The sequence below is a fragment of the Bufo gargarizans genome, chromosome 2 (genome assembly GCF_014858855.1).
Source record: "Bufo gargarizans isolate SCDJY-AF-19 chromosome 2, ASM1485885v1, whole genome shotgun sequence".
Classification (NCBI taxonomy): domain Eukaryota; kingdom Metazoa; phylum Chordata; class Amphibia; order Anura; family Bufonidae; genus Bufo; species Bufo gargarizans.
The window spans coordinates 656291645-656308415 of NC_058081.1; the positions used below are offsets into that span (position 1 = coordinate 656291645).

Below are 16771 nucleotides of genomic sequence, written 5' to 3' on the forward strand. Positions count from 1 at the left end.
AGTCGTGATGAGAGTGTAAGCAAATATTACCAGGGGATGACCCTGTCCCCTCCTCTGTCCGATCTTCCTTAGCTCCAGCGCTGGAACTACACAGATCCACCCAATGTGTAGAGGACAGAGCTGGCTACTGCAGCGTAGCGCTCATGTACTTGAACAGTGCTGCAGTAACCAGCTCCATCCTCTACACAATGGGTGGAGATGTGTAGTTTCAGCAATCCGGCTGCTTGGGAACAACTAATCGGCGAGCTGCAGGGAACCTTGTCAATCCCACATTGACTGGTAGGCCGTCAATATTAAAATCCTGGGGAAACCCTGGTAAGGCATGCAATAGATTCATTCATTCAGCAGATTAACTAAAGGGCAGATAGGCAGGAGTACGGCTTCAGGATCAGACTATAGGGGTTCTGCATAGGAGCTGTACACGCCACATTATGGTCTTCTTTATCAAGATTAACAGAAAATTTGGTTTATGTTATAACATATACATTACAGCATTGTGGGAATACTCTATAAAAGGGTTGTGTAAGAATGAAGGGGGGGGGGGGGGGGGGGTGGTTTTGAGCTTCCGGCTTCTTATCCGGGGTTCCCTCGCTGTAAACATCCGGTTTGACATCGCCTGCAGCCAATCAACGGACAGATGACCGGATCCTCTTGCGTCACGTGAGCATTTGTCATGACGTAAGGCGAACCACTCACTACCACTGACTGTGATTGGCTGCTGGCGATGTCAAACCAAATGCTTTCAACGAGGGAGTCCTGTGGAGCATCGCAGGCCAGTAAGAAAGCGTCGCTTTACTAAAAAACCCTCATTCTTGCACAACCCGTTTAAAGAAGGCGATAAGTGTATGTGAAATTAAGGTAAATGTACATGCAGCATTTCCTCACCAAAAGTAGATCTGGTACTTTTTTCTCATCACCCGCTTGTCTTTTCTTGCCAGATCAGCAACGCATAAATATTTCTAAAAAATACATGACAAATATGAGCGGATACATCTTTTTCTTTAAGCCTAAGAAAACACAATGAAATGCTAGAAGCTGAACGTACAGGACATCTGATGACTCTGGTGCCGCTACTACTGTATGTGATCACTTCTGAGATTAACCAAATACACGGGAATTACTGGCCAATTACTACATTCCCAGTTCCAACATATTATGCACTAAGGGTATTTAAAACAGGGTAATGACAGGTGGAGCGAATGTTCATACATGACCACTGCCATGTCCATCAATCAGCCATCGAACTAGCAAACGTTTGCATCTTTTGTGTGTGATCACTTATCGGAAGCACATGTCGCTGCACAAAGAGAGGAAATGCTGATATAAAGTGTATGAGATGAGGAGGATACAAGTAAATCGCCCATGTAAAAGGACGAGGGGGACACGAGCGATCTGCCCTTGTAAAAGGACACTTAGATGGGTCAGTCACTTTCATACCGAGTAGCCATGAAGAAACCGTATGCCATATTTCAAAATCTTCTATAATAATAATAATAATAAAATAAAAAAATAAAAAGGAATTCAAGGCAATGGGTCAGTAACCAGTCCGTACATTTGACAGATAGACTACCAATTTGAAGTGGCCTATATTTTCTATGCCGACCTAAAAAAAACAAAAAAAAAAACTCCAGTGTACTGGAGTAAGATGCGCCAATTGGTCACATCTTCTGGCTTTCCATGCGCCAGAAACTGAAATCTACACCAGCTACAAGCTGTACTCGGCAGTCTCCAGAACTTCCATAGAAATTAATGCATGCATGCATGCTTGACCAGCAGTTTGGTTCATTTCAGAGGGCTCTATGGGGTACATGGCCCCAGTTCCCATGATCGGTGGGGGTGCAAGCGGTAGGACCCCCACCAATCTAATAGTTTTCCGCTATACACAGAAATACCCCATACAGATTCATTGATTCTGGGCAGCAGATCCTGCTGTGTGAACAGCGATCTGCTGCCCAGAAGCAATGAATATGTATGGGGTTCAGAAATTGCAGTAGCGATCGCTCCTCCCCAATGTCCCCATACAGTGGAGGCGATAGCTGCATGTAAATGCAGCTCTTCACCTCGATCAACAAGCAAGCACTGATTCGGAAGGAATAGTCCCGTCCCAATAATTGCTTGCCTGCTCTGTGCACCTAAATGCGCTATAAGCCACTGCCGCACATCTCCATCAGTAGGCCGTCTAGCGTGACAAAAATAAATAAAATAACAAAAATCGGCCTTTATGAAATCCAGTTTGTCTGCTCCTTCTTTCCCCAGCATCATCTGTCGGGAGACAGTAAGAATGCAAGCCGGTCTGGGTTCGGCCGACTTCCTGTGTACGGGCATCCGTGGCACATCCTCTTCAGCTTACCTTTGTCCTAATAACATTCTTATCGGACTCTATGTCGGTCAGCGTATCGTAGTCATCTTCTTCTACAGAGCTCAAAGACTCCAGCCGCGGACGGGGCACAACAACATTTTCAAGAGATTTGTCTGAGGGAAATAAGAAAATAAAAAAAGTTTAAAGTAAATAAAAAAATGAATGACCTACGATTTGATCACACAGATGTGCTGCAGCCTGGCTGACCGTCATAGGTAAGTGTCCGATCAGTGCAACCTCCCCCCCCTAAATTGAATCTTACCATATGTAATATGTGATCAATGGGAAAACCCATTAATGTCGCTTTCTTACAGGTCACGTAGACACACAGCAGTTTATACTTTATATAATGGAGAAGATCTATACATACAATGTGCCTCAAACAAATGCTGAGTTTTATGGGTCTCCATCAATTATGGTTAATGAGTTGGTAGATCTATGGCTAACCGCGCGTACCTACCGTAGATAGCATGAGTTCTATCCACTAACATCTACTATCGGTGGACGGTTGGAGCATCCCTATGCACATTAAATGGTCCTGCTGAAAGCAGCAACCTTCATCTAATGTGTATGGCCAGCTTAAAGGGAATGTGTCATCCAAAAATGACCTATTGTTTAAACCCTTGGGGTCGAGGCCTATTTTCATTTTTGCATTTTGGATTTTTCCTCTCCACGTTCCACTAACCGTAACTTTTTAAATGTTTCCGTTCACATAGCTATATAAAGGCTTATTTTTTTTTGCAAGACAAGATGCATTTTTTTTTTAAAGCCACCGTTTAAATCTACCAAATCTTGTATTGAAAAAAACGGAAAAAAAAAAAATTCAAATTGAAAAAACAAAACAAAGCAAAATTCCGCCAAGGTTTTTGGGGTTTTGACATCACAGCGTTTACTGTGCGCTAAAAATGACCTGACGTCCTTATTCTGCGTCTCAACACGAATGCGGCAATACCAAACTTGTATAGGTTTTTTGTTTTACTACTTAAATTTTGTTTTGAACCTTTGAAAAAAAAATTTAAAATTCTTTGCATTGCCATATTCTGACAGCCATAACTCTTTTATACTTCGGTCTACTGAGCCGTATGAGGGCTTGATTTTTGCATAACAAACTGTATTTTTTTATCGGAACCATTTTTGTGGTATGTACGTCCTTTTGATCAATGTTATTTAATTTCTTTGGAGGGACAAGATGACAAAGAGAATTAAATTGTGTGATTTTCCTTTTTTTTTCCCGTTACGGCCTTCACCGTACAGGAATTTTTAAAAATAATTTAATAGTTCAGACATTTTCAAATGCTGCGATACCCAATATGTTTATTTATTTTTTTTGTTTCACAATTTTACATATAAAAATATATAAAGGGCATTGCGGGTGAGGGCCGGATGCGTTCAGGGTGCATTGCGGGAAACCCGCGTGAGTAGGCACGCAATTGCAGTATGTTTTGTCTACGATTGCGTTCCGATGTTCAATTTTTTCCGCGCAAGTGCAATGCGTTTTGCATGCGCGAGAGAAAAAACTGATTGTGGTACAGAGACGCTGTTGTGCCTTTTCATAGGTAAATGCATTGATATCCAATTATTCTAGTCAAGATGGATGTTCATTGCCTTTAAGAGCCATGCTCGACTATAGTTACAATTTTGTATGTCTTGAGTAGGCCAAAGTAAGGTCGCACAAAGGTTACTGCTCTTTAGTGTTATTCTTCTCATGAATGTACCAGTCTGAGAAGAGGCCTCTCCTTGTCTACTTATAAATTTATGACGGGAGATAAAGATGAGCTCTATGCAGCTAGTGATAATTACCTATACAATTAGGTATTTATTAATGAAGCAAAATATATAATATTCATTGAATGAGCCTTAGTTAGTCCTTAGCATAAGACAATCAGTAGGATATATATATATATATATTTAATTGTTGTATGTTATGAAGACAAAATGTATCCAGTATATTATATATATTTCTCATTAGGAGAATATTCGTCTCTAAAATCAGTGTCTGTAAAGATGTGCTTTGTAACAATTAATCACATCTTTGGTATGACAGAGGAGGTACTGATATCTCTAGGAAACAAGGCCCATTCATATAATTACGGTCCATAGATCAACAGTGTGAGAGACGCCTAGAGGTCTGTCTCTAATTGCTACAAGTGTCAGAATTAATCCCTATAGCTTTGAATTAAAGTATAACTGTCGTATTTTTTATTTTTTTGGAGTATTGGATTGTGGTGATTAATATCTCCTTGGTGGCCCTATTTCAACTTTTCACTGTGTACTCAATTACCCCTTAATTCCACAGTTTTGTTCCCTGTACTGCCTACTTTTACCTGTGCTTAAACTAGGGTTGCTAGGCATGGTCCGTCTATGTGTTGAAGGACGGAGGACGCAGAAGGATGCAGCGTGCAAGGTCAGATTACAGACAGCCAGGGACTGTAAGTAAATGATTAAAGCCAGGTCCTCCCCAGCAGCTGATAACAGTGCCTGGGCTGTGTGCACTTCTCCCTGTCCCTGCGCTTGGCAGACGCCCCCTCACTCAGCAGACTGGGACAATGCAGAGTGGAAGCAGCGCAGACCAGGGAAGGGAGATCTGCCGTCTGCTCAGTGTATAAATGACAGCAACATGTGGTAAGAGGACCCCTTTGTGCTGCAGGAGATTAACCCTTTAGGGGGGAGGGCTCTGGTTACTGACACTTTTGTGGGGCTATTGTTACTGGCTAGTGAGGGCAGGCGGGATTACCCTTTATACTATGATGCAAATAGCTTACACAGCAGTGCCACCTGGGTATGAGTAGGTGACATTACAACAGTAGAAGAAGTGCATTCTGGGTAAGGTTATGAGGTCACACTTTTTATCAGTGGTCACACCCATCCGACAATGATTGGAAAGTTCCAAACTAGGAAGGTGTGTCTAACTGATAAGTTTGTGATCATTAACCATACATAGGGGGAGACAAAAAAGATTAGAGAGAGGGGGAGAAGTGGAAGCTCTCTAGAGGGGTCTATCAAGATGAAAGCCATGGTGAGATGCGCTATGATGGACCACCCAGCTTTCCTAGGAGCAGAAGTGAGATTCCTACTAGGACTTGGTAAGAGACACATAGAATGATATTTCATTTTATTAAGTAAATGGTGGGAAGACAGGTTAGAAGAACAGTGGCACTGCCCCTTTAAACAAATCACTAACGTATCCTCGGACTCCGGAACTCCTAGACCCACGGCTGCACAGGCTGGACCCAGACAGTGTGGTGCTCAGCGTGACGAAGATGAGAACTGGGCATGGAAGGTAGGTGAAAATAATGCGGCACTCACCAGGGTCGAGGCGACCCTGGTGAGTGCCGCGTTTCTTTCACCTACCTTCTATGCCCAGTTTTCATTTTATTAAGACTAATTAAATAGTGTGGGTGAAATTGGACCATCTAGATTGGCGAATAAATAAATAAATTGATCATCTCCATATTGAGATGTAGTCTTAGGATATTGTGAGATTTCATTCTACCTGCAGAAGAATCAAGACTCATAATATATCAAAGCATTAAATGAGAGAGATTATATATATATATATATATATATATATATATATATATATATATAATTTGATAGAACATTCTTCGCAAAGCTAAGTGATGGATTCCCACAGGAAAGACTTGTTTCAAGTCCTTCCCATTTAAGATATGGTCACAGCAAAGATCCTAGATCCCAGTTTTTTCTCTTAATAGTCTTACCAAAGTTATATGTGTGAAAATAGTCCAGGATGGGGCGGAAGGATACAGTTATCTCTTCTAAGTTATATCCTTGGATGGAAGAGCCCATGCCTGAAGTTATGTGATGTGTAGTTGGTTAGGGGGGGGGCAGAATGTATTTAGCATTCCATATTGATGTCTAGGATTAGACATGCCCATCCTGATATCATGAGGTTTCCTCTGAACAGAAGTAATGTATATAACTTATGTTCCAATTTTATATCCTAACCTAATAATAGCTTGGCTATAAGTTATTTCCACTCACATGTATTGTTAAGCTTGTAATGCTTTATATTAACACTATATATATTCATTTGCATGTATCATTGTGTTTACTTATTTGTGTTTATAACCTTGTAACCAATAAATCTGCATATTTGTATAATACCTGTGTAGGGCTGCAGCTAACGATTATTTGAATAATCGATTAGTTGTCAATAATTTAATCGATTAATCGGGAAAAAACACCAAAATTACAAAACAAAGAGGTTTATATGATTTTACTTGAAAAATTATGTTCAAAGGCAATATTAAAGCAAATTGTGGATGGCACTGTTATGGGGAGGGGGATCTGTGGATGGCGCTGTTATGGGTAGGGGGATCTGTGGATGGCACTGTTATGGGTAGGGGGATCTGTGGATGGCACTGTTATGGGTAGGGGGATCTGTGGATGGCACTGTTATGGGTAGGGGGATCTGTGCACTGTTATGGGTAGTGGGATCTGTGCACTGTTATGGGTAGGGGATCTGTGCACTGTTATGGGTAGGGGATCTGTGCACTGTTATGGGTAGGGGATCTGTGCACTGTTATGGGTAGGGGGATCTGTGCACTGTTATGGGTAGGGGGATCTGTGCACTGTTATGGGGAGAGGGGGATCTGTGCATGACACTGATATGGGGGGGGGGGATCTATAGATGACACTATATAGCATCTTATGCTATATGTGTCATCCACAGATCCCCCTCCCCATAACAGTGCACAGATCCCCCTCCCCATAACAGTGCACAGATCCCCCTCCCCATAACAGTGCACAGATCCCCCTCCCCATAACAGTGCACAGATCCCTTTTCCCATAACAGTGCACAGATCCCCTTTCCCATAACAGTGCACAGATCCCCCTCCCCATAACAGAGCACAGATTCCCTTCCCCATAGCAGTGCCATACACAGATCCCCCTCCCCATAGCAGTGCCATACACAGATCCCCCTCCCCATAGCAGTGCCATGCACAGATCCCCCTCCCCATAACAGCCCCGGCCCCGCCGCTCACAGCAGTAGACTATTCTGGCAGTAACTTTTACTCAGCGCATCTTTATTACCTTACAATGAAGCTCAGGTAACAGGCAGAGCGGGCGGCGGCATAACGCCGCCGTCTGCTCTGCCTGTTACTGGAGCTTTATTGTAAGGTAAAATAAAGATGCGCTGATTTAAAGTAAACCGCCCGCCCTCATAGCAACGAATCAGCGATTATTCGATAACTGGATTAATCGTTGCAGCCCTATACCTGTGTATTATTGTATAATATAGGACTATGTTTTTATCATTAACGTCATCTCACGTCAAAAGAACTTATTATCTGAGGAAATAGTCGGACTCAGATGTGAATTATATTGATTAGTTTGTCTACAACTCACCAGGTCATGATTTTAAGAATTTATGACAAATTTTATAATTATTTATTTTTATATGTTATTATATTATTTAATTATTTTTATGACTATAATTAATAATTCTTAATTTAATTATTACCGCCCGACAACCCAAACCAGGACTTCTTCACTGAAGTTCGGCGTTCTGTAGATTTTATTATTTTCTTTTATAACATGGTAATAAGGGAAAATAATAGCATTCTTTAATACATAATGCTTAGTATAATGTCCATTGAGGGTTAAAATAAAAACATTACTCCCTTCATCCACTTGATCGCGCAGCTGTTATTGTATTCTTTCAGGACCTGCAAAAGGACCTTAGATGACGTAATCGTGCAGGTCCTTCTGACTTAAGTTAGGTCTGATTACGTCAAAGGCACTTTTGCAGGTCCTGAAAGAAGAAAGAAGACGATGCCAGCTGCGCAATCAAGTGGATAAGGTGTGTTCATTATTTTATTTTTTTAACCCCTCAAGGCACATTTTAGTAAGCATTCTGTATTAAGAATGCTATTATTTTCCCTTATAACAATGTCATAAGGGAAAATAATACAGTGAATTTACTTTAATGGGGTCCTGGGTTGCTCATCCCTATTATCTCCTAGCAATCATGCGTAAAAATCGCACCGCATCTGCACTTGCTTGCGGATGCAATAGAATTTTCATGCAGCTCTATTCATTTCTATGGGGCCTGCGTTGCGTGAAAAACGCAGAATACAGAACATGCTGCGATTTTCACGCAACGCACAAATGATGCGTGAAAATCACCGCTCATTTGCATAGCCCCATTGAAGTGAATGGGTCCGGATTCAGAGAGGGTGTGATGCGTTCACCTCACGCATTGCACCCGCATGGAAAACTTGCCCGTGTGAAAGGGGCCTTAGGGGCCTAATACATGGGTTCTTTTGATCTCCTCTCCTATTCACCCTAATAGATCTTTATTAGGGTGAATAGGATTTCTACACACTTCATTCTGGGCTGTGCCTCGTGCATTGCTCAGTATGGAGAAAGCCATGGCAGGCCTGGATTGCTTCAGGAGCGTCAAGGCTGCCATGGCAACTGATTAGAGTCCTGCGATTTCACTGTGGGGGCTCTGATCGGAAAGGCAGCGGGAGCCACAAACTTCATTCACTGATCACAGCACCTGAGGGGTTAAATGACGGGGCGGCGCATTCACCACTCCCTGTCAGTGCCAGCTGGTACCTGCCGCTTATGGAGCTGGCCTGCAGCAGAGGTGTGTGAAAGGGTTAATAACATACAGCACTGCTCCTCTATTGTATACATGACTCAAATATATAATGGAAGTTGATGTATGCAGACTGCAGTCCGATGGCAATAGTTTACCATGAAAAAAACAAGGAGACAGGTATATAAAATCAGGCTCCCAGTTATTCCGAGCGTTCACATGACCGCATCTGTTTTGCAGTCCGCAAATCACGGATCAGTAAAACGCAGATATCGACTGTGTGCATCCTGCATTTTCCCTTCCGCAGGTCCTGCACTATGTAACAAATGACTATTCTTGACAAAACATGTTTTTTTTTTTTTTGTGGGGCCGCGGAACGGACGTATGGATGCGGACAGCACACACACGGTGTGCTGTCTGCATTTTTTTGACCCCCAGTGAAATGAATGGGTCTGCCAAAAATGCGGATCGGATGCAGACCAAAAATATGTCCCCTTATTCTAGACTCTAGTGGATGCTCGGAAATCTCCCGATCTCTGGCACAGACTCCTGCTAAGCCACAGGCTCAGACTGCCTCCACTTTCTCATAGCCACTGAGACAACAATATGTTTTTTGTATTAGGTATGGAAGCTTTCTGCAATCCTCCTGTAATACCGCATAATGAGTTCATAGGCCGCTGGATAGCACACAGGTAGCGGCACTTAAACTGCTCCTGACCTTAAAAATGAGATAAGATGTGTTGGATAAACACAGAGGACAAAATCTTCCCCTTATATCTTTACTAGAAATCCAGAGAATCTAGATGATCCCCTCAGACCCTGAACATAATCCCTGTTTAAATAAGATGAGCAGATGTGGATTTGGTTTACAGAGCCTGGCAGAAAGAAGTCATGACATTTTACAGGATGATGTTCCTGCAGAAGAAAGACATTTCCTGATGATACGATAGAGAACTGCACACATAGCACTTCCCCAATATAAGTCCGCAATGGGAAATGCTCTTTTTAACCATTGGAGTGCTACAGAAAAAAAGTACAAGCTCCCTGTGGACCTGAGGTTACGGCTATACGGCCACTTTTGCGGCGCACCATTAAGATTGCAAATGTCGCACTGCTTGCATGCTTAAAGGGGTATACCCATCTTAGACAATGGGGGCATATCGTTAGGATATTCCCCCATTGTCTGATAGGTGTGGGTCCCACCTCTGGGACCTGCACCAACACCTATAACAGAGCAGGTGTAGGTGGCCAAGCACTCTCCTCATAGTAGTGAATGGGAGCGCACTGTGCTTACGCAGCCACCGCTCCCATTCATTTCTATGCGGCCGACGGAAATAGCCGAGGCGGCGCTCGGCTATTTTTGGCGGCCCCATAGAAATTAATGGAGGGCGGGCAACTGCGCATGCACAGTGCGCCCTCCACAACTTTCAGGGATCCATTCTCGATGTAGGTGCGGGTCCCACCTCTGGGTCTTTATTGTCTGAGGTGGGAATAACCCTTTCTGCAACTGCAATGTCACAGGCCAAACAGCTTGCAACCAGAAGTGTAATTTGTAGCTCTGGGGCCCCCAAGGTAAAATCATTATCAGGATCCCCTATCTAACATGCTTCATTTACAGCCCTGGCCATATGGGGAAGAATGATAAAAAGGGTCCCTCTAAGGTTCCTAAGATCCAAATGCATGTGCACTCTTTGCGTCCCCTATACTTATGCCCTTGTTTGCGACCACATTCGCTATCTTTAGGTGCGATGTAGTAGTGCAGTCTTGCAGCCCCACCCTAAAAGCCTCAGGCACTGGCCACATCAACACCAAGTTTCCAATTTAAAATCGCAGAAAAACAAAAATAACGGATTGCATGTGTCATAAGACAGACACCAAAGTTGTCTGATGGATCCCACTAACTTTTAATGGGGTCTATCAGGTTTCAATCTGATAGGAAGAATGGTGCAAATGCTAAGCTATTCCTCCCATCATTTCCAGTGGAAGGGTGAACAGGATTTATGACGACAATAAAAATGTAAGGGACAGAATGGATGTGGTACAGGCAGAAATCATTTTGACAGATGTAGCAGAGGTGACCTTGTCATTTGCCAATGCTCATTCTGATTTCCATGTGTATTTTAAAAGGTCTGCAGGTAATTATCTCATCAACGTAAAAGCGTTATTGCAATGCACAAACCGTGCAGCCCCTCAAATGAAATGATGATAACTAGTGTTGAGCGAAGTGAGCTTTGGATGCTTCACCTGAAGTCACTTCGTTCAAAACTTCGGAATAATACAGTATGGAGATTCGTCTCAGTACAGTATTAGAATGTGAGGGGTTCGGATGAGCCGAAGTAAGTTATTCACAAAGTCGTGCGTGACTTTGTTTAATAACTTCGGTAGTTGATTTTTAAAGTGGAAAATCAGTTTAAAACTTGAAACTAAACTCCAGTTTGGTTCTAAGGTACTAGTCAGAACCAAAGCTGAGTCCGTTTCAAGTTTTAAAGGAGTTCCCCACTTCAAAAATCAACTACGGTACTGAAGTTACTAAACAACGTCACGTGCGACTTTGTGACTAACTTATTTTGGCTCACCTGAGCCCATACATTCTGATACTGTACGGAGACGAATCTCCGTACAGTATTATTCCCGAAGTTTTGAACGAGTTTTGAACATCTGAAGCTCGCTTCGCTCAACACTAATGATCACAATGATCTCTATTCGTGGACATAGTACATTGTCCACATGTGACCAGATACTTGTAGGTTACCTGTGTAACTGTACGTGGCCTCTGCTGACGACATCAGACTTTCTGTACCATCTGGACTGGCAATGGAACTGTTCTCTGCTGCACAATGAAGATAGAGAAGAGAAATAAGCAAAGGCTGTGAAAGGATTTAGAAATGAAGCACATTGTGAATTTAAAGGCTATGTACACCTTCTGAGGCAATTTTTTTTATGATTGTATTTTACTATTTTTGGGCTAAATTTTTTTTTCAATTGGCCTTTATTAAAAATATTGAGCCATTCTGTCACAAAGGGTTAATGTTTTTCTAGCTGTGTGACTGATACTTTCACTTTGTGCCGATCATCTAATAAACCTTATCGCTAAATTACTAAGTGGTTATAAAAACTTATTTAATCCATATTCTTATCAGTAAGATAAGAACCTAGCTAGAATGAGTGTTTAGGAGGTCAGAGAGCAGTAATAAGGAGCCTGTCAGCTCCTGGTCTGACGGGAAAGACAGAAAATCCAAAAGTTTGCTACTAGAGCATCTCAGCTCTGTACAGAAATAAGGATGCCATTTTTTTAAAATAAAATTTATTTTAGCTCAAAATTAGTACAATTCAATAATTTAAAAAAATTGCCCCCAAAAGGTGTACATAGCCTTTAACTAAAATGAAACTATGGACATTGATTTATAAGGAACTGCATTGACGGCAATTTCATAAAGCCCTGTGCAGACTACAGGAACATCATGTGGGTTTTATTAAAAGAGCAACCCGATAATTGCCACCAATCATACCACAGATAAAATACAGCACTTAATATATTATAAACCAATGAGCCAGAACACTGTACTTCCCAACAGTCTGCCAAAACAGCTCTGAACCATCATAGCATGGACTCTACAAGACCTCTGAAGGTGTCCTATGGTATCTGGTACTAAGACGTTAGCAGTAAATCCTTTAAGTCTTGTAAGTATGGAGGTGCAGCCTCCATGGATCGGACTTGTTTTCCAGCACTTCTCAATCCGATCTAGCATCTTTAAGTTCTAGAGAATTTTGAGGCCAAAACATCACTCTAAACCTCGTAGAAGTCATCAATCTGCACCAGGTGCAATGATGGCAGTTTTAGGGTGTGTGCGACTGCAACTAGGCCCAAAGTAAAAGAGGTCCCAGTAGCCTCACAGTCCCCAAAAAGTTCAGTTTTCAACAGGATCCGAGTCGAGTCCTCAAAGCATTTCGTGTTCTGACAAACAGTAATACAATATTGTTCAGGAAGCTCACCAGAATATAGCTCAGCCTGCTATACCACCTAGCTATTGTAGAAATACTGTTCAATTAATGGCTGGCTTCATACCAAAAAGAACATCAAATTAGAAGAACATATTATCATTTACCCCTTAAAAAACTAAATATTATACTTGCATCACACATAAACCTAAATTATTTTCGAGGGGGGGGCTGGCCTGAGCGCAAGATGGACGGTCGTGTTTAACTGAGCTCCGTCACTGTCGCCCTAACTTTGCAGTCATCCTGAACGTACCAACCGCAATCATACCATCCACGGAGGAGAGAAGACCCCACAGAACCCGGGATGGCACGTAACAAGGCGCTGTCGGCGGCTGAGAAACTGAGTTTGCCGATCTGACTCCCAAGATGGTGCTGGTTCTGGGCCGAGCGCGCATGCCGCGACCTCCAGGAGTGTCTCTCCTGCTCCTAGTGAGGATAATGCACCTGACACCGAACCCTCTCTTAAACAGGTGACCGACCAGCTACTCCAGGCAATAGCTACCTGCCGCTCCTCTCTTTCAGGGAAGATGGAGGAGGTGAAGATTTATATCGGTCTCCTGAGACATGACATGCAGAACATGCGTGACCGCATTGCGGAGGTGGAAAATCGTGTGTCTACGGTGGAAGACCAGGTGAACCCACTACCAGCTCGCTTGGCTGATTTGGAAAAGAAGGTGGATTATTGGCAGCAGAAGTGCGACGATTACGAAAATCGCACGCGCCGAAACAACCTGCCTGAACGTGCAGAGGGTAACAACCCGTGCGATTTGGTGTCAACATGGCTGAGAGCCACCTTCCCTGATGCCGTCTTCTCTTCTGCCTTTATTGTTGAGAGGGCGCACCGGGTGCCGGCCAAACCGATGCCTCTTGGAGCACCACCGCGGCCATTATTGGCGCGACTACTAACGTCTGCAGACCGAGACCTCATTCTACAGTTGCCCCGTCGCAACCAAGAGATCCGCTTTGAAAATGCGAATATCATGCTCTTCCCGGATTTCTCCGCTAAGCTTCAGAAGCGCAGGGCGACATTCACAGTGATTAAGAGACGTCTCCGGGACTTGAACCTTCCATACTCCATGGCCTACCCAGCCAGGCTATAGATAGTGGACGGAGAGACCATTAAGTTCTTCAACACGCCTGCAGAAGCCGCGGCCTGGCTGGAGGGTAAGCCGCGTCCAGCGAGATCCCCGAGATGAACATTCAATGCAAACCACAGATGTTATCACCTGTCAAGGGGTCCCCCCCTTTTTTCTCTCCCCTTTTCTTCGTTCTGTTGTTTGCAGGGGATTTACTGAAATAAGTTACGCCAAATGTGGGCCTTATCTATCTCACAATATGGTACCACACATGTTTTGTACCTTATCAATCTGATCTATATTGCTTGGTGCATGGCGTGCACCTCATAGAACTGCATCGTTGCATAATGTTGTTACCCTGCATTAGCTGATGTAAAGCGACATATATGACAAGAGCAGTCAATGGCAAACCGCAGACTTACTGCTATGGAAGGGCAGAAGTGTAATTGCCGATTTAAGGGCGAGTTTTTTTTTTTTTACCTTAGATAGGTGTATTTACATACCACAAAGTTAGGGCACAAGTTTTCTGTGGGCTACTTAAGTCAGTTTCAGTGCGAAGGGTTAAGTTAACCATTAGCACACCCCGTACACTGTTGAACCACGCATGACCTACCGCTGAGTATGCTGTTGCATACATGTGATGCCCCGGATACCCGGTGCTAGATCTGCTTTTTCAATGACCTTTAATGTACAAAGACAAAAAAAATCACTGAAAAAACTAAGATAAAAACATCCTGCACGGTATGAAATACAAATGTGCGGATGTCCCTGGCCATATTATTGAAGAAAATCACAGAAATAAGATAATAATGCACTTAGTAAAATAGATGCAAGCATTATATATGGACAAAGTCCTCACTCTGATGTGATAATATCTCAGACACTTAGCCAATATATTTTGATCAAAACACATCTAAGCCCGCCTACCGAACGCCAAGGTGGTCTCAGGTCAGGCGGGTCCTACGCTAAACCTACCTAAGCCGTTGGGCTTCTATGTTCAGGAGCGCAGACCCCGCACATATGGTTGGTGTGCTGCTTCTAGTCACCTCCATGTGCATCAAGCAACCAATGGGAGGAGGAGCAAGCACAGCCATATGTACCACCTAATCAAGGCGCTCTATTGGATAGGAAGGGCAAAAGTGCAGAGGAATGCTACGCCCAAGATACAATAGGTGCGCATTCACACTTGAAGGTGGTACATATGGCTGTGCTTGCTCCTCCTCCCATTGGTTGCTTGATGCACATGGAGGTGACTGGGAGCAGCACACTACATGTGCAGAGTCTGCGCTCCTGAACATAGAAGCCCAATGGCTTAGGTAGGTTTAGCGTAGGACCCGCCTGACCTGAGACCACCTTGGCGCTTGGTAGGCGGGCTCAGATGTGTTTTGATCAAAATATATTGGCTAAGTGTCTCAGATATTATCATATCAGAGTGAGGACTTTGTCCATATATAGTGCTTGCATCTACTTTAATAAGTGCATTATTATCTTATTTCTGTGACCTTTAATGAACCAGTGTTAAATGTTTGGTTTTTCTTAGTTCTTAAATACCATTGCATACCTACCTATGTACTATCATATCATGTAAAAGGTACAGAGATGTATGATCGGAGGGGGCCGTATGTAATAGAGTGTAGGGAGAGATATGCATACTTCATGATGTTACAATGGCAGACACTAAGGTTGATGTCATTGGAATGTCAGGGGCCTTGGGAGTGTTAGGAAGCGTACCATGGTGTTCTCAGTGATCGGTCAGTTTAATCCTCATATCCTGTGCTTACAAGAGACCCACTTACTCCTTGACAAGACTAGGAGGTTATGTAAACCTTGGGTCCAATGGTCTCGCCACTCATGCTACTCTAACCTGGCATGGGGTGTTTCTCTTATGGTTCACAAATCCCTAAGATGGGAGGTGGAGGAACTACAGATAGACAATGCGGGAAGATATATTTTTGTGGCAGCATACATTAATTGCATACTATATGTTATACTGGGAGTTTATGTCCCTCCTCCTTCCTCCCTCCAAGTAATACACCAGGCGATATGTTTCGCAGCCACTTTCCCCTCAGCGCGGATTATATGTATGGGGGATTTTAACATGACCCTACACCCCCTTCTGGACAGGTTTCATGGTGAGGAGCAGCCACGTGGGAGTGCTTCATTGGAATCACCATTGTCTAAATTGATGACGGAAGTGGGCTGGGTGGACTTATTGCGTCATAAGCACCCTGATATACGGGCTTACTCATGTCAGTCAGCTAGCCATAACTCCTTATCCCCCATTGACTATGTCTTTGGTGGATCCACAGTGTGTTCACTCCCTTATCGGGTGGAATTTGGTACCAGGGGGGTGTCGGACCATAACCCTATCCTACTATCCATATTGATGAATGTAAGGGGCATGGGGCGTTCCATGAGGGTGCACCCCTTCTGGCTTACATTGTTCCCGCCTTCGGACCGTATCCCGGACCATTATCTGTATTTTTGTCTGATCACGCTGCTTATGATGATAGGTCAGTGGTGTGGGAGACGTTGAAGGCATATCTGAGAGGGTGCTTGAGATCTTCTATTTCTTTTATTAAACGCAACTCCGCTAAACAAAAAAAAGACCTGGCGGAGGAATGTGCTGAGATGGAGAGGCTGTATGTTGCAGATCCATCTTCCCAGAATAGGGAGAGGTGGCTACAAATTGGGAGACAATACCTTACTTTATTACAGGAAAAAGCCCAACGCAAAATGTTTTTTACCAATCTTATTTTGAACTAGGCA

At 43.3% G+C, this 16771-nt stretch overlaps 1 protein-coding gene across 2 annotated transcripts in view; it reads right to left on the reverse strand.

The window, feature by feature from the left end:
- Positions 1-16771, reverse strand: part of SIDT2 (SID1 transmembrane family member 2) — a 91428-nt gene that overhangs the window by 19771 nt on the left and 54886 nt on the right. For both annotated transcript variants that reach the window (XM_044282260.1, XM_044282259.1), the window contains 3 exons: positions 11680-11757; positions 2351-2472; positions 886-959 (listed from right to left, as the gene is read on the reverse strand). In XM_044282260.1, the coding sequence (XP_044138195.1) occupies positions 886-959; positions 2351-2472; positions 11680-11757 (274 nt within the window). The remainder of the gene's footprint in view (positions 1-885; positions 960-2350; positions 2473-11679; positions 11758-16771) is intronic.